Below are 23469 nucleotides of genomic sequence, written 5' to 3'. Positions count from 1 at the left end.
AAAACATGATGGGTACTCTGGCTTTAACCTGAATCTGAAAGTTGTCTCTTGAAATTGAGTTGTCTTTCTGTTAAATAGAAAGTGGTAGAATTTGAAGGATTGTTAAGATTTCCATATAACCTTAGTAAGACTAGATGTAAAATGTAAGTTTTATCTAGGCAAGATCAATTGTGGAGTCACTGTTACTTCTTTTTTAGGTACAGGGAATAAAGAGAACGATCGACCTACAAGGGGAAAAAGTTCTTCAGTTCAAGTCTGTGATATTATCACAGTCTTAATTCAAAGGACTTCTAATGCCTGATAAGTAATTCAAGCTTATTATACTACACTGAGTCTCTCAAGCATTGTACCCACGGTTCTCATAGTAGTCAAAAAGCTGCTGAAAATCCAGCTGAATGTCGATGCTCCTTGGAGCTGGGCTGAAACTTGGCCCCAGAAATGGGAGTCCAGCTGAAATGCTGTGCAAACTGAATTAGTAGGAGCTTTGCCATTCACTTCAGTAGAGAGATTCTGGCACCAGCTTTAGATTTCACTTCCAGCAATTGTACAATACACTAACTTTCAAGCAAAAACGAGAATAGTCTGCTTCTTTATCTCTTACATATTGTGTGAATCAGCTGAGGCCTGAAACTACCCTAATGTGATCAGACGTGAAGGTTGCACATCAAGGGGAAAATATGGCAGACATGCAGAAATTGTCTTTGTACTGACAATGTTTCTGAAGAGATCTACATCCTCTTGTTTTCTAGCAGAATTACGACCAGTTGTGGCAACCTATCTCTTGCTTCAGTCTAAGAAGGCTCGTGACAAGCACATTCCCTTGAGAATTCCATCCCAAACAGGACGTGCCAGTACCACACAGTCAGGAAGCCTGGGGGTAAGTTTTAGAGCTCAGCACAAGGTTCTGGTCAAAATGCCTCTGTGTGCTGAAGCTCTGCCTGGGTAAACAGTCTGGTGGCCTAAACATCGGTGAGGGAGCGTGTGTGCAACCAGTCTTGGTCATCAAATCTTGTTCTATGATAAGGCCACCGACTCAGTGTATGAAGGAAAAGGATGTAATCTTTCTAGATTTCAGGGAGGCCTTTGATCCTGTCCCTTTGGCTGCATGTTCCCAACCTTCCATCAGGAAGCCAGGAATACTGTTCTGTGTCATGAAAAGGCAGCCAGTGGTTTGACTATCACATGTTTATGTGTTCTGATGTTTCACAGTGGGTCTTAAGTAAAAGGAACTCAGGTTTTGGTTGCCTGCAGGACAGATGTTCTTTTGGGTTCAATATGTTTGCATAGTGACTTGCAACCATGGGACTGGTGTTCAAGGACCCTCTTGGTTCCTTCAGTTCCTAGGTTCTTTCTTGCCTAGATTTGACACTTTGTTTCAACAGAAGAGCTGATATTCGCTTTGGGAACACTAAGCAGCTGTTTATGTGGCTTAGAGGAAGACTGTCTGTCTTCTACACTGTGGGCATGAACAGCCACAATTCCCCCTGGAACAACATCAATGACCCACACCACTAATTGGATTCTCCTTTTTAATGTAGTGGTAGCGAGGTGAAAATGTGGCTGTGGAATATTTTTGACTAAGGAACTTCTATATAGATTTTGTTCATCTTTGCATGCCTCATCACCTGATCTGTGTCAGTGAGCAGAAGCTGAAAGCAGGCATGGGATGTTCTGAAGAGCAGAGAAAGAGATAGGGAGGAAGGTGATTAAGACAATCCTCTCTGCTGCTGTGTGTCCCAGAACTGCCCAGTTCTGTGGCAAAGTGTTGTACAAGATGAAGAGGCCAAGAGATTGGGAGTAGAATGAATAGAAAATATGCCTTACTTAGGCCATACTCAGCGTATTAATACTTCTCAGTTAGTTTTAGAATTCTAGAAGTGAAAGGTAAGGAGGTAGAAGCCTGCAAGTTGTGTCCTTTTTTACAGCTGCTCTTTTCTTATGGGAGGATGAAGTGAAGAAGATTGGTCTATTCTACAAGCTGTTCCAACCTTTACGCTTGAATTGCTGTTGCAGCTGCTGTAGCATCCCCAGCATAGACCAGAAAAGACCTTCTTGCCTCCAGAGATCCAAGTTTGTCCTCTGCTGGCCACTTGAGAGCTCAGGGACTATGATGGGTTCTTTTCTGGTGTTTGCTTTTCACTGTCATCACCCAGTTTCTATCTCTTCCTAAAGCAGTTGGTAGGTTGTGTTCAGAGCCTCAGCTCTTCCTGACTCTGCTAAGCATGTCAGAGCTGATGAGGAGGATGTAGAATGGGGTTTGTGTCCCTTCAGACACCCACACTGGAGAAATCTGCAGCTGGCATGCACCCCACCAGCTCCCTTTGGCTGTTACTGCATGGGAGTGGTTGCTAGCAGGTCATGTCAACAGGTTGAATGTGTCACATTCCCAGATCTCTGATTCCATTGGCTGTGTCTCCAGTGACATGAAATACAACTGTGGCTGCTGGGGTTCTTCCATCTGTACAGATTTTTAATGGTAGTCAGGCAAATTAGACTCTGATGCTAAAAAACAGAACAATAAAACCAGCAATAAGAGACAATCCCAACCAACCGACAATAGCAGCAAAAAACCACCACACATCTCATTAGGTAGAAGATTAGAGACACTGGAAGGTAGTCTTTAAGTCTCTTTAAGGCGCTGTTCTTACATTGCAGAAATAGAATGATAATATAATTCCATGCTGATAATATCTCCAGATTTCTATCTTTTGGATTTCTTTCAGCCTGCCATGATCCCCGAGTGTGTCTGTTCATGGGGTTTTTCATTTGGTTTTGTAGAACACGTTTGTTAACTTGTGCATTCTCATAGTTCTTTTCTTTCCTCTGCATCTTAGAAATCCCAGTGAAGTTCACCAAGAAGCTCGAAGCTGTTAATGCTGAGATTGGAGGCAGTGTCACTTTAAGCTATGAAGTGAGCCATGCCACAGGGAAGGTGGTGTGGCGCAGGAATGCAGCTGCAATCAAACCCAGCAAACGTTTCCAGATTGATGAGGAAGGGGTCAGAAGAACCCTGACAATAAGAGGGATCCGGGCTGAGGATGAGGGAGAGTACTTGTGTGAGTCCAGAGATGACAAGAGCAGCATTACCATCACCCCCAAAGGTATGTCTCTGGAAATGAAGGCTGACAGTGTGGAAGGATCCTTGGCTTCCCTCATCAGCCATTACAACACTGCAAAGCTGAGTTCATTTGTGTGTTTATGCTGTTCTTTGTGTTAACAACCAAGTACAAAACCTGTCTTTCTCTCTAAATAACTGTGGAACAACTGCTTCTGAAGAGCACAGCTGTTAAGTGGGCAAATCAGCCTTCAAGGCTGGAATTAAGCATCCCAAATGTAAAATGGGATTTATTTTACCCCTTCTTTGCCTCTTTTCTTCTTGCATCTTTGTAGATGCAAGGAGGATCTCCTCTACACGCAGGAGATGTGAGTGTGAGTTATGGTGATCACTTACTGCGAGTCATAAAATCTGATGCTTCCAATGAAATCATTGACTCTGTTGGCTCTTTGAAGGTGCTCATATATAATATGATAGCAGGCTTTGAGTATATAAAAGGCTTTTAGAAAGTGGAAGCAAACAATCTGTTCTCTGTGCAGAAATAAGGGACTTCAATTGCAATGACAAAGATGCAAGTTCTACAACAGAAAAGCCTTTTAATGGTTGGATGACTGGATATGTCATTTGGAGGGGCTTTGAAGCCTTCACGGTGGGTTTCAGAAAAGGTTAGTGAAATATCTGTGTCACAAAGAGCTGAGCATGTCCTGGAGCAATGGAGAAGGGCTGGATGATTTTTGCTGGTATTTTTAGCCATTGAATTTTGTATTCTGGTGGTGTCAGTACATTCTTTTGTACAACATGGACGGGTTGGTTTGTTGCATTGGTTCAGACTTTTGTACTAGGAGCTCAGCAGTGGTTAAAGCTCACACTTCTGCAAAGTAAACAAGCTCCTGCAATTCGTCTCTACTCTGTTTTAGCTGTGGATTAGCTTGACAGTTCCCTTCCATAAGCTTTATGGTTCCCTTCTGTAAGTCTACTTACATAGAGTGAGTTGCTTAACTTTAAGTCTTGCTCCAGGATTTTAAGCATATTATTAGCAAAAAATATCACAAATAATTTCACCAACAATTCTCCCCACCCATCTGTAGCTTTCTTTTTTTTCATTGGAAGGTTTTACACTGGCAGATAGGGTGGGCATGTAGAAACAACCCCATTAATTCTGACGAAGCTCTGATTTCTCTGACTGGCCTTTGTTTTGTGATTCTGCATGCATGCCCTGTAGCTAAAGCCTGGATGTCTTCCCCAACACCTTCAGTCTCCCATCCTTACTTAAGTTACTCCATTGTAAATCTCTCTGCTAGTCCAAGAGAGTTTTTATTTTACCCCTTCTGTGAGGCAGCAGCTGGATGGGAAGGATGAGATGAGGACTAGGTTGTTTGGGTGGCTTTTTTTTTTTTTGCCTAAGAGCCAACTGGGAATCAAAGATACCAAAAATTGAAGACAAACTGTGTCATACCGAGCAGGGTTTGTCAAATCACTGGCATGCACTGTTAGGACAACTTCATCATCAACATATTCTGGGCTGACAGTTGTCACAAAATTCTGCTTCTGTGTCCCAAAATGTTCACTTATCACTTCTATTGGCAGTTGCTCATCTTTTCTCCAAACTGAATGGTTGTAGGAAATAAAACAGACAAGCAAACAAGCCAAACAACCCGCAGATATTAACTTGCAGCTGATTGTCAGTGCTGATCGTTGGGCCATGTCCATCACTTCACATACTTCTGCGGCCAACAGACATTGGAAAATACAAAGACCTTCAGAGACTACTTTAATTTCTAGATGCACTGAATTACCCTCTAGAGTGTATTTCTGAATATATAAGGAACCACGGGTGACTATGATCCTGATTTATATCTAGGTTCAGGCTTACTGTTTCAGTTAGTTTAGATGAATAATAGTTCCAGAGAAGATAGGGAAATACAGCACTTCATTGATACCACATGTCGGAAGAATACAGCTCAGTGCTGGGCAGTTTGCTGCTTCATTCCCTCTTACAAGTTGCACCCAAGGCTGGAAAAGACCACTGAGATAGCTGAGCCCAACCCAGCCCACCCTCACTGTACTTACTAACCACGTCCCCAGTGCCACATACCCGTGCCTCTTGAGCACCTCCAGTGACTGCGGTATATCAGCGTGGTTGCTTCAGCTGTGTGAGTTTTCACCACTGGATGTTGTTCTAGCGAGGCAAAAAACCCAAACTGATGGAACAGTGTCTATACAGGAAGCAACTGGCTGTCCTGATGGCTGCCAACAGTTTTGCACAAGGTGTGTCATGCAAGCTTGCATGAGTCTGGTTTAAAAACTTGCAGTTCTGATGGAAGGAGAGGATGTTGGTGCAGGATAACTGCGGGATTTGTGCTTTCCCGACATCCAGTTGCAATCCCAGCTTATTGTTGCTATAGAAAACAGCTTCTCTGTAGACAAACTGAGTTAGTACCATTAAGTGGCTGAATCCCTAAGTGATCCAAGGTGAAGCATGATCCAAACTGGAATTTAGCTAATTGTAGTAGGGAATCCAAGCCTTAATGAGCTGAGTTATTTAAAGTATGAGTCTTCCATCTAAAACAGCATTGAACTGTTACCCTGGTTGATGATAGAAATGAGAGTTTAACAGCAGAAGTCTGAAGTTATGCTCCATATTTCTCATCACTCAAGAGAATATTTGAATATGTGAATTCCTTTGGCTATGTTAGAGCTCATAATGAGGTCAGCTGATGTTCTTTAAATGCTCGGAGTCTAGCAATGTGGGGAAGTGGACTGCTATTTGCTGTTGAGCTTTAGGCTAAGAAGCCTGATTTTAGAGGACAGTGGACTTCCCCTTTCCCTTCCCCTCTCCTCCCCTTCTCCCTGGACTGATCCCGCATGGTTTGTGAATGAGTTCAGAGCAAGGTAAATGAGGAATAGCCATGTGAAAACCTGTTGTTTTACTGCACTGTAAAAGACACTTAGTCAAAAGACAAGTGTGTGTTACAAGCTTATGATTGCAGGAGATCCTAGAAACAACCCAGCTGCTCAAACCTGTAGTCTGGCTGAATATTTTATTGTCAGTTTTGGTCAGGAGGAGATGCTTGAGTAAGACAAATAAAAGGTCATGGGTAAGTTGGTCCTTCTTGTGATATACTTCTAGGCTTTCGTCAGGGAAAAGCTTAATTAGGCCAAATAATTATAGCAGAAACCACACCAAGAACATGAGAGTGAAATTTCAACTTTCTTGACGTGACGGTAAATTTTACCCCATTCTGCCATTCCCCAAATGTTTGTTTCCTTATGTTATGGTTTTGCAATTTGGTTGGTGTTGGTATTCCACATCAGAACACCATGCCTCATAATGGGAGTAAAGGGGACAAGTTTTTTTTTCTGTGGGCTGCCTTAATGGGCATGTGGGGTGGGGCACCGGAAGGGAAGTGAGGAAGGGGACGGCATTGCTGGACCGGCTCCCTGCGAGGAGACAACGTGGTCAGAGCTTCCTGCCTTCCACAGCTCCACCAGTGAGATTGGGGACTTGGTATTCTCTTTGTTGATACTCTCTTGTTGTTTGTTTAGCATTATTAGGTTATTAAACTGCCATTCGTTCTCAGATCACCTTTTTTTCTCCCTCATTTTTTGTTAGACCTAATCGTAATCTCCCTTCCCTTCCCCGTCTCCCTAAACGCACGTGGCCGGGCCGGGCCGGGCCACGCCGCACTGCCGCTAGAGAAAAGGGGGGGGGCTTTTGTTCCTGCTGCCCCGGGTTTGTGCCCACTGTCCCGGAGTGAGCTCTAGAGAGAACTCCGTGACATTTTTGGTGGAGGATGCAGGCAGAGCTCAGGGCAATGTTTTGGGCAGTAATTAGGTGGTTTTTTTCAGCAGCCCTGTATGTAGGACTGATAGTCCCTAGGTTCCTGTGGTCCTGGCTTAAGGACTTCCTGATGTTGGGGGTAGGGGTAGATTTATTAAGCCAATGGCTGGCAGGGATAGAGATATCTGCCTGGCTCCCTTCCAGACTAACGAACATCACAGGCACCGTGCTTGAACTGGCTCACGAATGCTCTGAATTCCTTAAGTATGACTGGGGTGTCAATTGGAATACTGTGTTGTTAGTCTCTCTGATTGTAGTAGTTTACTATAAATTGCAGAGAGACTTGCAAAGAATAGTGCAGAGAGACTCAGGAAAAGGGCCAGAAGCATCGGGACCCCCAGTATCAGGTAATCTCACCCCTGAACACCAGAGGGACCTTGGGAAATTAATAGAACCCCTGAGTGAGTGTGGGAGATCAGGGGGATCTCAGAACGAATGGCTTATGAAAAAGATAGAGAGTCTCGAGAATGAGATCCAAATCCTAAGGGGAAGGCAACAAGTTAATCCCAGCCGACCACAGGAAGCACCAGCATCAGTGTCAGTCGCCCCAGTGGAAGGCCAGAGATGGGAACGTGTGTCCTCACGTCTGGAACGGATGGAGGAAGTAGAGGAAGATCCGGGCGAGGGACCCTCCCCAAAACCACCAAGGAAGGCAACTCAGAAGACTAACAGACATGGAGAAGATAGTGACGATGAAGGCCAGAGATGGGAGCGTGTGCCCTCACGTCTGGAACGGATGGAGGAAGTAGAGGAAGATCCTGGTGAGGGACCCTCCCCAAAACCACTGAGAAAGGCAACCCAGAAGACTAACAGACGCGGAGAAGATAGTGATGATGAGGGAAAAGTCACTGCTTCCTCTACTCGTAAACCTCTGAAAATTACTGAAATCCAAAGTGCGAGAAAGGAGTTTGCCCGACTCCCAGGTGAACGCCTTGTCACTTGGCTGCTCCGGTGTTGGGACAATGGGGCCGCCTGCATGTCCCTAAGCTGCGATGAGGCTCGTCAATTAGGAAACATTGCTCAAGACTCATCTATTGATAGAGGGATCAGCAGATGTCTCGATGGAGTCGCCAATCTCGGGGAGAGGATTCTATCAGCTGTAAAGGCAACCTGTCTTCTCAAAAGTGATTTGGAGCCTGTACTGGAAAAATGGAGTACAGCTGAGGAAGGTATCCAGTACCTGAGAGAAATGGCTGTGGCAGAAATGCTGTTCGATCCCACGTTTGACCCTGGGGACCCAGAGGATTACCATGACCCAGAAAAGGTGAGCGGTACTCCGGAAATATGCAAGAAACTCATACGGTCAGCACCAGGGAAGTATTCCAGTGTACTATTAACGAACTCTAACAGGTATGATGAGCTGGATAGGAGACCTGAAATTTTTGAGCTCATCCTTTCACTGCAAAATATCGAATACTCACTACTGCCACACCGTACCACCATCGCAGCCATCTGTAAAATGGTGGATAGAATGGACCAAATGGAGAGAAGACAGGACAACATGCAGAAGAGCTGGTCTGCGGCAAGGAACCACAGTGAACCTGTGGCAGTCTCAGCTGTCAGACGCAAACGCACACCTGTCCGAGTGAAGGACCGCAGTGAGCCTATGTCACGTGGTGCCATGTGGAACTACCTGCGTGACCATGGAGAGGATATGAAGAAGTGGCATGACGAACCCAATTTTGTACTGCGAGCACGGGTAAGAAAATTACAAAAGAGGTCAGCCACTACTGAGGTTGCCTCTACCGCTGCAGACAACCAATAGAGGGGCCCTGCCCTCAGCCAGGGGGGGGAGAGGGATAATAGAGTGTATTGGACTGTGTGGATTCGGTGGCCTGGCACATCAGAACCACAAAAATATAAAGCACTGGTGGATACCGGTGCACAGTGCACTCTGATACCCTCAGGTTTCGAAGGGACAGAACGGATACATATACATGGGGTGACTGGGGGTTCGCAGGAACTGTCTGTGTTGGAGGCCGAGATAAGCCTCACTGGTAGAGACTGGCAGAGATGGAATACATAAGTGGGCTAGAGACCGAGGGGTGGACGTAACTATGGATGCTATTGCGCAGATCATCCATGATTGTGACACCTGTGTCATGATCAAACAGGCCAAGAGGATGAGACCTCTCTGGGGGGAAGGGCGATGGGAAAAGTATAAATATGGGGAGGCATGGCAGATTGATTATATCACCCTGCCAAAGACTCGTAATGGTAAGCATTATGTACTCACCATGGTGGAGGTAACCACCGGGTGGCTTGAGACATATGCAGTACCCCATGCCACTGCCAGAAACACCATATTAGGCCTAGAGACACAAATCTTGTGGCGACATGGCACCCCAGAGAGGATCGAATCAGACAATGGGACTCATTTCAAAAATTCACTGGTGAGCACTTGGGCCAAAGAACATGGCATCGAGTGGATCTATCACATCCCCTATCACGCACCAGCCGCTGGTAAGATCGAGCGCCACAACGGTTTGCTGAAAACCACGCTGAAAGCAATGGGTGGTGGAACATTTAAGAACTGGGAGAAACATCTAGCAGAAGCCACCTGGCTGGTAAACACCCGAGGATCAGCCAACCGAGACGGCCCTACACAGTCCAACTCCCTGCGTACCGTGGAGGGAGACAAGGTTCCTGTGGTGCATGTAAAGAATATGCTGGGAAAAGCGGTTTGGGTCCTTCCAGCCTCTGGAAAGGGGAGGCCCCTCCGTGGAACTGTCTTTGCACAGGGACCTGGGTGCACCTGGTGGGTGATGCAGAAGGATGGGGATGTTCAGTGTGTGCCACAGGGAAATTTGATGCTGGGGGAGTGCAGCCTGTGATTCCATGTGTGTGTATATATATATATATATATATATATCTGTATGTACATATGTAATGCATGTTAACTACTGTTCTGTTTATATGTTGATAAAAGTTAGGCATGATGTGATGTTGTGTAATAAGGGGTGGAATGTTATGGTTTTGTAATTTGGTTGGTGTTGGTATTCCACATCAGAACACCATGCTAATAATGGGAGTAAAGGGGACAAGTTTTTTTTTCTGTGGGCTGCCTTAATGGGCATGTGGGGTGGGGCACCGGAAGGGAAGTGAGGAAGGGGACGGGGGTTGCTGGCCGGCTCCCTGCGAGGAGACAACGTGGTCAGAGCTTCCTGCCTTCCACAGCTCCACCGGTGAGATTGGGGACTTGGTATTCTCTTTGTTGATACTCTCTTGTTGTTTGTTTAGCATTATTAGGTTATTAAACTGCCATTCGTTCTCAGATCACCTTTTTTTCTCCCTCATTTTTTGTTAGACCTAATCGTAATCTCCCTTCCCTTCCCCGTCTCCCTAAACGCACGTGGCCGGGCCGGGCCGGGCCACGCCGCACTGCCGCTAGAGAAAAGGGGGGGGGCTTTTGTTCCTGCTGCCCCGGGTTTGTGCCCACTGTCCCGGAGTGAGCTCTAGAGAGAACTCTGTGACACCTACAGCAGCAAAAATAACTTCTAGTTCTAATATTCAATCTTTAAAAGTTGCCTTGGCGTTTATAAAAAGGCATTCCCATTAGCTTTGGAGTGTTCACCTGAAAGAAGTGATTGCTTTTTCCTCAATTCAGTCTCAGACTAAATATGTGCTACACTTTTTGGCATTTCTGGGATCGCTTTTGTGAAGGGATCTTGAAAACTATCCTAGTCAGTTACACTCCCTACTGGGTTTGTTTGTGTAAACACACACAAAAAAGCTTTCTCTGTCTGGTGTTCTGCCCTGATGTTGTGTGCTGGGCGCTGCACTGAGATGAGGCAATTGAGCTTTTTCCTATAGACTGAAGCCAAAGGTGTCTGTGATCTCTTTGATATTTCAGATGCTTTAGTTTTTATTTACGCACTTTGTCACTCCGACAGGAAATTCTCCAATGACTCAAACAGTTAAATACCATTAGAAGGATTTACAGCTTTAAACAAAATCTTTCCATCTGACTGGGAGCTAACTCAGGCCCAAGCTACTGAGATTTCAGAATGTTTTTAAATTGTGGCATAATAAATATCCAAAGACATTTCTCATTTCCCAAGATGGTCATGTTTTACAAATGTTCAGATTCATCTTGATTTGCACAGAAATGTTAAGGTCCTAGTTTTTCAATTTTAATTCTGCAGTTTTATAGGGTTTAAGTCTGAAATTCCATTCATTTAAGGAGGGTCCACAAAAGGAAAGATTCAGAATATAATTTTCTACAGGTATTCAGTTGGTTGTTTCCCAGGAAAACACTCAGCTAGCAGAGTGCTGTAGGTAACAGAAGAGTCCTACTATCTTTGTACTTCCATCTTATTCACTCTGTATTACCATGTGAATTAATACGTATTTAGCAGTGTTTTGCTTTGGGTGGTGTGGTGCTGTACATGCAGAAAAGGATAAAGGGTATGGCTTACTCTCCTCTTTGTACTTTATGAGAAATATGGCTGCAGGAAAAGCCCACTTAAAAAGGTTAAGTACAGCTTCATGTTCCTTTATGCTGTTACAGAGTGTTTTTGTGTGCAGTTAAGCAGTTGCGATGTCCCACCCCAAGAATCCTACTTCATTTCACTGAATGAAAATTCATCAGGATAACAGAGGCCAGGTCAGGGTAGAAGCACTTAGCTGCACTGGCATGCGTGCTGTGCCTTGGAAGTGTTCACCCAAATGTTCACATGCTGTGGACATGACTCTGTATACAAGCCTCAAGACAAAGTCTTGGCTAAATATCAGATATTTTTCTCATTGTGAAGACAGGAAATCCTGGGAACTAAAATCATATTCTCCTATGACATTTGTAAACACAATGGTAATTTTGAAGGTTGGCATGGATGATTTTCAGCTTTCAGCTCTAGATCATTTCATGCATTTTTGATTTTTTAAGGAGCACTTCATTGCACAGATTCATGGCAGGCATTTGCTGCTTCTTCGCTCTGAAGAAGTTATGACTCTTTAACTAGGAATATAAATGTAGCATAATGCATATTGAGAGACCCAAGTGAAATGTACTGGGAGGAAAAAAAGGGTAACAGCATATTAAATCAAATTTTCCGTCTGTCTTGGGATATTTAGTGGAGAGCAGATTTAAACTGTTTTGACTCTTTTGACCTTTTTACGCTTATACTCAAATAGTACTGTAACTCCCTTTATATTTGTTTTTATATCTTTGTATGGTACACTTGTTTTTTTCAACAGATGTTGATACAGTTTTGAAAGGTGATGCTCAGTGAAGATCTTCGTGTTAAAGTGTAACTCTCTACTTGTAAAGTGTAATTATCTTCTAAAGGGATAGCTGCATATGATTCATTATCTTAGTGCTTTTTATTGAATGAACTACCCACAGGTAGGTGTAGATACTCTGTTCCCTGCCAAACATTTTGCCTTTGATAGTAAAATGGCATAGATCCTAATGGTTGGCTTTAACAGGTCACTATCTGTGATTAAGTCTGACATTTGTTGCTGTTTAAGTCTTGGATATACAAGAAATCTGAAGGAGGAAAAAAGAAAAAGCTGTTTATACCTCCAACTTTCAAGGCAGGTTTACGTTCTGCCATCACTGTGAACATTGGTTGTAGTTTGTAGCTTGGCTGCATTGCAGCGTGCAGGGCCCTCCCTCAGCTGGCAGACTTGCATTCACTTGCAGTTGCATGAGTTCAACTGATTTTAGCACAATTAGAGAAGAAGTGATTTTCATATGTACGTTAAAAGTTAGCACATTCCTAGGCTCGATGTCAGCGTCACGTTGGATGATGCTGATGCTTTTAGCTTGCTTACAGTGCAGGTATCTCAGGGAAATGCAACAAACTCACACCCTAAAGCATCACACATTTAAACTTACACCGGGGATTTCTTCTGGTTTTGATGTGCTTGTGGGCAGAGCAGTAGGAAAAAATGAAGCCAAGTGAGTAAGAAACTGCAGTGAAAGGCTCAAATGATTTTAAGGTGAAAAGCACAAATAATGTTTTTTTAAAAGCTGAGTGGTAGGTGGAAGTTGTGCCCAGAATGGAACAGCTGGTTTCATAGAGCTTTCAGATGAGCTCTGTGGCAGGATTATGATGCTGTATTTCTAATAATCAGGCAGCTGTCTGAAAATATGAAATAATGACTTTCTGAGCAGACACCTTTTTCATTTTACACTTAAATTGGAATAGTATTTATGTTCTGGATGCACCTACCATCATTTTGTAGATCAAGAAGCCACTTTTATAAATCTCTTAATGCAAAGTACAGCATGACACGTACAAAAAAGAGTTGGAGACCTTATTTATACCTTATTTTGTTTACTCCTGTAAGTCCTGGTGCTTTATGAACCTCAAAGGAAATCATTGCTGACTTGTTTGTGGATTTTGCATTTCTGCAATTTGACACGTTGCTGTTAATGCAAGCAGCAAGGCCAGGCTTCCAAGGAAGATTTGTAATATGTGAGATTTCTATGTTTTTGATCTACATTTTTGCAGTAGAGCACTGTAATGTGTGCTGTCTGTTGGGCTACCAGAGGGGCCGATCCTTCTGGATTTCCTGGAGCCTGGACAACTCCTGACTGCTGCATCGCAGTGCCAACAGAGCTGAAGGCTCCAACTTCCAGTTGTTTGCCTGAGGACTCTGTGATTTATTTATTTAAGTGCATAAACTGTCCCTGTCAGGAACAGATTGTAGGTTATAGCTGCTCTAAATGTGAAATGTTTTAAGCTGGACAAACTTCTTTTCAGTTTTGAGGAGCTGCAGTCAGCGGGGGGTTCTTACCTGGGATCTCTTGCAGAACAGGGTGTGCTTCCATCCTCCTCTTTCCTTCTGTGACCAGGGAATTGTTGGTTGTTTTTTGCAGCAACATGAACCGTGAAGACCGAAATGTGCTGCGTATGAAAGAAAGGGAAAGGCGAAATCAAGAAATCCAGCAGGGTGAAGAAGCCTTTCCACCCAACTCTCCTCTCTTTGCTGAACCGTACAAAGTTGTGAGTTTCTGCCATTTGTACAAATGTGTTTTTTTGTTTTGTAGTGGAAATTGTAGGGAAATATGTGCTACAAATCTGTTTATATCTGAAATCTTTTCAGGTCCCAGTTGTCACCTTAACCAGCATTTAAGCAAGTATTGAAACTAAGGATGGACAGTTAGTTACTAATCATCTCCATAGGCAGATTTATGCTAATACTTATGAAGCAGGGACTATTTTCAAGGGAGGAAAGGGATAATGAGACAAGATAATTTATTTTTTGAAAAAACCTTTTTTCTGCTTCTGCTGCAGTGGTCATTAAGTGGTACCATTGAAGGTTTTCATTATACAGTTCAAAACTCACTTTGAAAACAAAGCCATTCCCTTATCTCTGTTTTGTTTGCGGGAGGTCAAACATTGCAGCTGAAGACTTTTCTCCCTCAGGAGGGAAGTTGTGAGTTTTTTGATTCCTGTCTTCCCTTCTGTTTGCTGTGCCTGATAACTAAAACCTACAAGTATGAAGCTAACTAAAGCTGGTTGGGATACAGTAAAACTGATTTGAAGGGCAAAAAAGAAACAACAGAAAAAACCCCAACTGGTTTTTCAGGAAAGAACCCCTATAACTGTGTTGGCAACAAGTTATTCCAGTATAAATACCAATTAAAAATTACATAACTGAGTGGTGAGGTTGAGCTGATGTTATTTTACTGCTAAGTAAAGCGTTGTCTGACCAATACATTATAGACTTTAAGGTGACAATGTCTACAGTTCTTAAAGTCTTCCATGCAGCTCACCTATACATTCTTTGAAGCACTGGTTAGTGTTTCAACTATTCTTGGTCAATTTAAGTGGTGCTGTACAGAAGTACTACTTAAAATCCCTGTTGAAACTTGGCTGAAGGCCTAGAATTTGGCTGCAGATTAAATAAATCCACTTTCTTTGCCCAGAATGAGAATTGGAATATAAGAAAATAACAGAACTGAGTTTGTGAAGTGATTGATCCATTTATTTGAAGTCAGCTGTAATTCATCTGCCTCTCAGGGGAAAGAGGAAATTTGAGGGAGAAAAAGATGAGCAGAGGGAGGGAAAGAACTGCATTACTGTGGTTGGTTGGGGAGAATTGGGTCACTGTGACTCTTTGTAGGGGTTTAAGATACAGGGATCTTCAGGCCATTTAATTAGTATTTTTCACTTGTGTGGCTGCTTGCCTGTTTCCTTCACCTTCTAATGCATGGGACTAAAAACTCTATTGACTGTGTAGATTTTAACAACGGCTTCATTTTTTAGAGAATAAGCATGGATTGGGCATCAATAGACACTTTTCATTTGGCTTTCTTTCTATCAAAATAAGTGTAAACTGTCAAAATAAGTATGAAGTATTGCAAAGCATTTTGGTCTTTTTCCTTCTCTTCTCTGCCTGTAGGGATTTAGTCATTATTTTCTATGAACAGGTGTCTTCTCAGCCTCTGCTAAGACAGTGGTAATCTCCTCTGTATAGGAAATCCTATTTGACGTGCAATCAAGAGGGCAGTTTTAAAGGGGCCTGTATGCAGAAGAACACATAGAAGTGGTTTTTTATTTGCTAATGGCAGTTCTTTCATTCAGCCCTTGGTAGTCTTTGATAAATAGATATGGCTGACATTTTAGTTTGCTTCCTTTCACCTGCCTCCCTAAAAAGCAATGCTTTAAATAATGCTTTTCTTAGAGTTCTGTGTCCTGGCTGTTTTTGTGTCTTCCCAGGCTGAAGGATAAATCTTCTTCACAGATACTTTGTTGGCCATATGAAATAAAATGAGAAAATGATAACAGGGCAAAGTTGCATTTAAATTTGATCAAAGATTTTAATAGAGTTGTTAGTTACTTCTTTGTTTGAAGCACACAGACAGACTATTTTTTAAGTTATCCAGCTTTTCAACATTTAAGAATTCAGAGCAGTGTGTGAATGGAGCTTTCCAAAAGGCTCCGACTACAACTCATGGTTGCTTTTTGGCCAAATGTTCCAGGCTGTGTGTTGTAAGTGCACATCCACCAAAGTGCCACAGGCTGACAGAAGGTTGGATGGTCCTGGTACTGTCACTGCCTGGGTAGCCCAGAGCTATGGGCAGCTTTGGTGTCAGCAGCCTGTGTTGCCTACGTTCTTCTCTCAGAGGCTGTTTGATTCAGGGGGGGAAAGAAAGTGTGCAGAAATACAAAGGCCTTTGTGCTGCAGATAGGAACTGCATAATATTGCACAGCCTTGTTGACGTCTGAACACAAAAGGGAGGCTGTGTTTTTCTTTCTGAATCTGTCAACCTTGGATTCTGTTTCTTCACAAAGTTTGCGAAAAAATTCCATGTATGGCTGCCCTGAGCCTTTCAACTTTCTGCCAGCCTATTTATTTTGTGTGCGTACATCTTAGCCATGGAACTTTGTCAAATTCTCTGTTTCCAAAGTCTGTAATTTCCTCTGCCTTCTCCCCTCTGTCATTCTTGGCAGTGGGATTTCTCCAAATTCCAGCAAGTTAGTGAGCCGTAGGCTTGTACAGCCTAGACCCGGAACAGAATTCAGAAGGCTGAACACAGCGCTGGTTTACTTGAATCAAGCCACACTGTTCTAGAAAATCTTATTCTCCTTAACTTTCTATTTATTTACAAGTTATATGCTGCAGCATCTCACAGCATTTCTCTTGTGTGCAGAAGTCTGGTACACTTTGCCTACATGTAGAAAATGAGGCTCGTTTTGGTGGATGGGTGGATTTTATGTCTAAGATTGCTGGCATAAGATCATTTTCCCTGTGTGCAGCAAGTGTTTGCAGGGACCCAAAATCCTGACTGGGGCCTGTCTGCATTACTATAAATATATCTTATAATTATCAGGAAGTCTTTGAATCAGAAGATAAAACTTCATGAAAATAGGTCATAAAAAGTTTTATGGGTGCTGTGAAAAACAGATTCCTGACTCTTGATAAAAATGTTATCCCATCACCTAACGCTCTGTAATTTCATCCTGTGTAAGTCTTTAAAGCCAGGGGTTCACAGTCAAAAAATGCAGAGCAGGAGGACTGGTGTGTTTGTAAAATATATTCAGAAATGCAGCTGTTTCTTATTGGATGGAATCTTTCCATCATAGAACAGGGAGTGTGATGTCACTGACAGCTGTTATGTCTGTGTACCTGAGCGGTGACCTGCAGACATCTCTGAAGAGGTGCACTGGTCTCTGGGTTTGCTCAGTGTCCCGTGCTGTAGTAGTTGTGAAGGCAGCAGTCAGTTGCGTCGATCCCTTGTGATCCTTGTGATCCAGAAACTTTATTCTGAGAATTAAAAGTGAGGTCTGACCTGGGTTGTCAGATATTAAATGGAAATGGATCCTATTCACCACAGCCAAACCAAAAATGGACAGGTAAGAATTATGTACCTGACTACCATTCTAATCACCATTTTGTGTCAGAGTCCAAGCAATGGTTTCTTACCTGTTGAAGTGTCTTCCACTTAACTTCAGCAATCTGCTGTGCTTTTGTGAAAAGCATTTCCATCCTTCCAAATGTTCTTAATTTCTTCTTTCTCAAGAAATTGGACTTGAAAAAATATATATTTCTGTTTATTTCTTTATTAATCTTTGAGTTTCTGAGAGACGTGTATTCAGAGGCAAAATAGATGGTGAGTTATTTGGAAGAAGTTGCACATTTAAGCATAACACCTCGTTAAAGTGCCCTTAACTGGAATACTGCCTTAGAAATAGGAAGCTGGCTGAGGTAAGCACTGAGGCAGACACTTTCTGTAGAATTTATGGTATGTACATTGATGAGAACAATCCCAGTTACTCATCTTGTGCTCAGCACAGCGCAGTCGTTCTGCATATGTGGTATTTTGATTACTGTAGGGTCTTTTTTTTGGTTTTACCTACATTTTATCAGGTACTTTTATCAAGTATTTACCTACTTGTCTTAGTTGACAGGAAAAAGGAAACTGAGGAATCATGCTTGTACTCATTGAACCTGTGTGAAAGATAAGAATCAGTTTGTATTCTGAAGAGAGTACGGCTTTTGCTCTCTGTTGAAGTAAGAAGACTTCTGCAACTTGATCTTGACTTTGCAGTTTAACCATAGGTTGATTTTAATGTCTCTTCTTTCAGTCAGTAAAGATGAAGGGCATTGGGAACATCTTAAAGTTCCCTAAGAGGTTTTGTTTTTGAGAAAATTGCACTCTTTCTCCATTCCACTGACAATACTCATTCAAGTCATGATTTCAACTGCTGCCACTTTTGAAATAAAAATGTTAAAGGAAGTCAGATATATGTAAGTATGCCTTGCCAGGTAGAGCTTTTGTGTGTTTATGAAGTTACAATTGGAAACTGCATTTATAAATTGCATCACGTCACTGAGCTGGCTGTTTGTGAAGACTGCTGCACAGCTGTGCCCCAAACCCCTGCAATTCACTGTCACAGAGTACATCTATCAGCTTGGTGAATTGACTCAAACATTCTCTGTTTTTATGCATAAGGTCAGCAGTTGTCCTCATTTTAAAAGGAGGTCAGGAAGGTCCTATTTTAAAATGGCACACTAGCTTAGAAGTAGGTTTTCAGTAACACAATACTCTCTGATTATTTGTTTATTTATTTATTTTTTAACATTTCAAGTGTTTGATAACGTACTGTGTTTCAGGAGGCAGAATTGGGTTTTCTGGAACAGGAATACAGAGATCTTACCAGTGCTAGAATTGGCGAGGCTCTGTCTTTCAAGGCTAGTTTCATAGACAGCAAATCCACTGTATATCGAGGCAGGTATTTATCACTGTCTGTTGGCTTTTATACAGCCAGGTTGCTCAGTTACATGAGGATTTGGATGAAGGTGAGAAAGGGAAGATAGGGTTTGCAGAAGTTGCACAGTTTCTGGAGATTCAGGTACTGTGTATGACAACTGCACGTGGCCCATCTTCCAAGCAAGCAAGCAGGGACAGATGGGTCAGTGGGACAGATGAGCTAAGGATGCTCTTCCCATGTACTCGCTGCTCTGTCACTGCTGGGGAAGGCAGCTTGGGCCCAGGAAAGGGCTCCCTGTTTCTGTTTGGTTGTTACCACTGGGTTTTGTTTTTAGCATGTTGGTTTTCTTTGGGAGTAGGTGTTGGTTTTGTTTTGTTGTTGTTTTTTAAAGGATATGTGCCATCCTTTAAAGTCAGAACAATAGCTTGATTATGGCATGATTTTTGAGATGTTAAAATTCCCTTTGAAAAAACTCCTGTGATCTTTTGTTCCCTTAGGAGTCTCAACAGTCCAGTTTTGGCACTGGAGAACAGAGTAAGTACATTAAACTTCCTTTCCTATGTGCAGTGTTTTTGTTACAACTGAGTATTCTTAGTACCCCTTAAGAAGTCAGGCCATTAGATCATGAGACCTCTCCAGGCTGGTAATGGAATGGGTTGCACGTAAAAATTGTCCGTATTTTCTCAAGACTTATGAAATAAACACTTGATTTTATTTGTGGCTTCTTGCTGAGAACTGGAAAGTTAATAACTGTTGTGTAACTCACTCATAACTTCTAGAAAAGGGGAAAAAAATAAAATTGTTTCTTTAAATTGTTGTTATTTTTTTAATTCTCGAAAAATAGGCTTCCTTGGTTGATATGATTGAAAATAGCTGAGTGTGAAAACACCCACAGAGAAAACCCCTGGGTATGCTGGAAAGCAACGAAGTTCATATTTTAATAGAAAAAGCACAATGCATTTTCTTCCTTTTTCTTGTCCACTTTCGCATTATGGATATGAAAATTGAAGAGAACTGCTCAAGAATTGTTAATATTCTTGAGTGTATTATCCCAGAATGTATTTCCAAAGTCTAGACAAATGCACCTTTTATTCCTATTTGACTGTGTCTTCATTTTGAATATTACTGAAATGAAGCATTTAACCAGGTAACATATCTGGCAAAAATGAATTAGATTTGTGCTGTTGCCTTCCAACAGTCTTACCAGTCCCTGTCAAAGTGATTAAACAGATTAAATAGTAAAAGCGGAATGGTTTATTCTTAGGTATTCACAAGCAGCTTAATCTAAACTCCTAATACAGTGGGGAATTAAGGAAACAAATTAAAACTTAATTCCATAAGGCTAGCCAATAGGTTACATTCTGGAAACAGCTGATCTTTAGGTATGTCATCAGGGAGGCCAAATAGATAAAAACACAGAACCATTTCTCAGCTCCATTTTCAGTTTTCTGTGACACTTCCAACAACCTCAGATATTGTTTCTGTTGTGCTATGTTTAGTAATTTACTAGAACTAAAGAACAGGGAAGGAAAAAGAAGACAAACCAAAAAGCAGATTATATCACAGTGTTCTAACTGTAGGGTTTGGTTTATGAGTTTGCTTTTTGGATTTAAAGACTTTTCATTCACTAAAAAGCTGCGTAGGAATGCTGAAACAGATTAAAAACTTGATTTAATTGATCTCCTCAGCATGTAGAGGGTAATAGAATAATTTTCATGGGAGGGTTTGGGCTCTAAGGTCCCTTAGATGCCATCCAGTTCCAAGCTTCCCCCCAGACCAAGCTGCCCAGGTCCCACCCAGCCTGGCTTCAGGGATGGAGCACCCACAGCTCTCTGGCAGCAGTGCCAGGGCTTCCCCACACTCTGACTAAAGAATTTCTTCCTAATATCTAAGCTAGACCTATCCTCTTTTACTTCAGGATTGTCACTTGTATCCTACCTTGATAGAAGCAGAAGTTTTTCACACCTTCAGAAACATATTAAGTGTGTGTTGGTTTAGACAGCAACGATTTAAAAAAGCCTTCTAGATTTTCTTGATTAAGGTCATTGCTTCTCTTGGCAGTCTGTCTCTGCTCCTCTCTCACTTGGTCAATGTGTGAGAGGCTGCACCTGACGTCAGCTGGTCCCTCTTTCTCCTGTTCACTCCGCCATTCTTGAGTTTGTTTGGCTAAGCCTGTTTAGTTCTGTCCACTTTGCAGTGACTGTTTTGCTGTCTGTGTTCAAAAGAGTACAGCGTTATTTCTTTTTCCTTCTAGAACGATATAATCCTTCATCAAAAACATCCAATGGCCATCAATCCAAATCGTAAGTAGCAGTTGAGAAAACATTTCTCACGTAACAGTCAACTTTTAAAAGATTCTGGAAGTAGCTGTTTCTTTACCAGAATGTGTCAGTTCTTGCACACTCTTTGCCATGCTTTACACTTAACTGACAGGAGAGGGAAAAAATAGTTGATTTCAACCTATTTTCAGGAACAGTAGGGCAAATAATGGCACACCGGTGTAACAGGTGCGCTGTGCCTTCCTTCCATCCCCCTGCTTTCTTCTCAGCTGTAGGATACTGAGCAGGAGTTTGGCCCTAGGAATTGGCTGGTGAGCTGGAAGTGTATCAGTGTGTGAGAATGGGCAGGATGGGACAGGATTTACTAAACGTGCATTGCTAAGCTGTCAGCTGGAAGCAGCTTGTTGCAGTTGCACAAATAGGATGAGGAACTGTTCTGTTATTAGAGGAGACAGTAAATTAAGTTTGAGATCTAGTTAAGTTTGTACGAGTAGTTACTCATTCTCTTAAGTGACTGACAGGCATTTTTATTACTTGCGTACACAGACCTAACATTATGCTTCATTAATCAGACATCAGAAAGAAAAAATAAAAAAGCAGCAGGAAGAATCTAACTGTCTTCTGCCCTATTCATACCTGAAAATTGATTACATTCTGTTTAAATACAATTTCCAAACAAAAAATGCCCATTCCACCTGATGGAATGTTTACTGAAAGCAACTGCAGATTCTGAAGGTATTCTAAGTTAGTATTTGCTGTGATGCAGTTACGAAATGAAGTTTAGTTTTTCTGTTTACATTTTTAGTATTAATAAGATTAAAAAACAAATCATCTGTGAGAAAGAAATGGGAAATAATTGAAGAGTGGCTTGTTCATTTATTTATTTATTATAGACTATGTCAGTTCCTTAAAACATGAGGTTTCAGATGTTTATACACAGCCACTTCAATAAGTGGTAGCAGTAGGAGTTCATCATTTGGCTTTTCTTTTGTTATAGCAGTGTAGTCCTCTATGAAAGGGCTGTGCTGGTTCCAGAATGGGAGGGTGTAGGAAGATGCAAGAACTGGAGTTAGCACTTCACATTAGTTAAAGTGAGGTGCATGGGAAGAGGGGTGAGGAGATGTTTGCTGTGTCAATAGAATTTCCGATAAAGCGATTGTGCTCTGTTAAGAAAGCGTTAAAAAGTGAGATAAATGCATCTTTTGATAAGGGTAGCAGCTGAAAATAGATGTCTAAGTAGATTCTCGAGGTTGCTGTTTCTTTTCAGATTATAAGTAGAACAGCTGTACTGTGAAATTGGGAAGTATTCTAATCCTTTCTTATCTTCTTTCTCCAGATGTGAATCGAACCAGACAGAGTAAGACGTTTTATTTTTGTAACGAAGGTGTTTTTAAATAAGCACAAATGCCCCACTATGTTTTCTTTGTGTTCCTGTACTTTCAGTGTCATGAAATAGTATGTGTATGTATGACTACCCTAAATAGGAGCAATTATACCTTTGAAGAATAGTAGAAAATTTATGATGTCGAACAGTTGGGATTTTGCCACTAGACATGAAGCAATCACATTTCTTAATTCAATGGGAAACAGTATTCTTGTCCGTGGTGTGTAAGAGGTTGAACGCAGATGTTTTAGCTCCACCTGCATTAGTAAAACGTGTCAGAATTCCTTTCTAAACTTTAAAGAACGAACAAAGGAATCAAAGCACTACAGCCCGTAGTTTTCTTTAAAGAATGACTTAACTTGCCATTCTTAGACATTAAATGTTTTAAATGGTAACTTGTGGATTTCACCCACACACCCAGCTCTGTAGCATAAACAGTAACTTGTTGGAATATAGAAGAGTGCTTTGAATGTAATTAAATTACATGGAAAAACTTGTCTCACTTTCTCCCTTTTACTTACTTAGTATGTTGAAAGATGACTTAAAACTTAGCAGTAGCGAAGACAGCGATGGAGAGCAGGTATGTTCACAAGATACCAAAGATTCAGTAGAATAAACCAAGTGTATTGATGGTTTGTTACATCAGCAATGTTCAGTAGTCCAACAGCAAACTGAACAGCTGAAGGAGAATTTACAATTGAGCTACGAAAAACAATTAGCAAGTTTTCAAACAAACTTCAGGTACTCTAAAATGCAAATGTGAGGAAAATGATCTGGTTTTGTGAGAACAGTACTTTTTTTTTTACCTAGGGACTCATGCTTTGATGATTTCAAATGGGCTTTCTCTAAATGTGGAATGGAAACAGAGTCAGTTTCCTAACACACACAATGGGCTGCCACCTAAGGGAGAGCCCCTCATGTTCTGTGCTGGCTAAAGAGTGCATGGCACACAGATGTCCATGCAGCAACTGTTCGGGATAAGAGCTGCTGTGTGTGTCTTTTACTCCCAGGTTGTTTCTGTAACTATAAGTCTAGCAGCTCCTTTATTTTTATCGTATCTTTTGCTCCTTGGCAATATTAACTCTGTGCATCTCCAGCCAGAGATGGTGTTCAGCCTGCTGAATTAAACATACCTCTTGAGTCTGTGCTACCCAGCAGAAGTCCATGCTGCTTTTTTTGCTGTTCTCAGTTCCGCTGTTTGTTATTTTTTCACATGGAAAACTTGAAGATGGTGCATTTAG

The 23469-nt window shown here is 41.9% G+C and overlaps 1 protein-coding gene across 3 annotated transcripts in view; it reads left to right on the top strand.

Annotated features, from left to right (window-relative positions):
* The first annotated feature begins 2991 nt into the window (after window positions 1–2991).
* Window positions 2992–23469, top strand: part of LOC146752880 (AF4/FMR2 family member 4-like) — a 36991-nt gene continuing 16513 nt past the window's right edge. For 2 of the 3 annotated variants that reach the window (XM_085531208.1, XM_085531207.1), the window contains exons 1-6: window positions 2992–3101; window positions 13723–13849; window positions 19063–19099; window positions 20820–20868; window positions 22181–22201; window positions 22754–22808. In XM_085531208.1, the coding sequence (XP_085387334.1) occupies window positions 13727–13849; window positions 19063–19099; window positions 20820–20868; window positions 22181–22201; window positions 22754–22808 (285 nt within the window). In that variant the 5' untranslated portion in view covers window positions 2992–3101; window positions 13723–13726. Of the gene's footprint in view, window positions 3102–13722; window positions 13850–16985; window positions 17207–19062; window positions 19100–20819; window positions 20869–22180; window positions 22202–22753; window positions 22809–23469 lie in introns of those variants that run through there. The other variant, XM_085531209.1, reaches the window with a different exon arrangement.

The sequence above is a fragment of the Coturnix japonica genome, unplaced genomic scaffold, assembly GCF_054131305.1.
Source record: "Coturnix japonica strain WE unplaced genomic scaffold, WE-NBRP24 Scf040, whole genome shotgun sequence".
Lineage (NCBI taxonomy): Eukaryota > Metazoa > Chordata > Aves > Galliformes > Phasianidae > Coturnix > Coturnix japonica.
The sequence above is the reverse complement of the archived record's forward strand: the minus strand, read 5'-3'. Positions and strand labels throughout refer to the sequence as shown.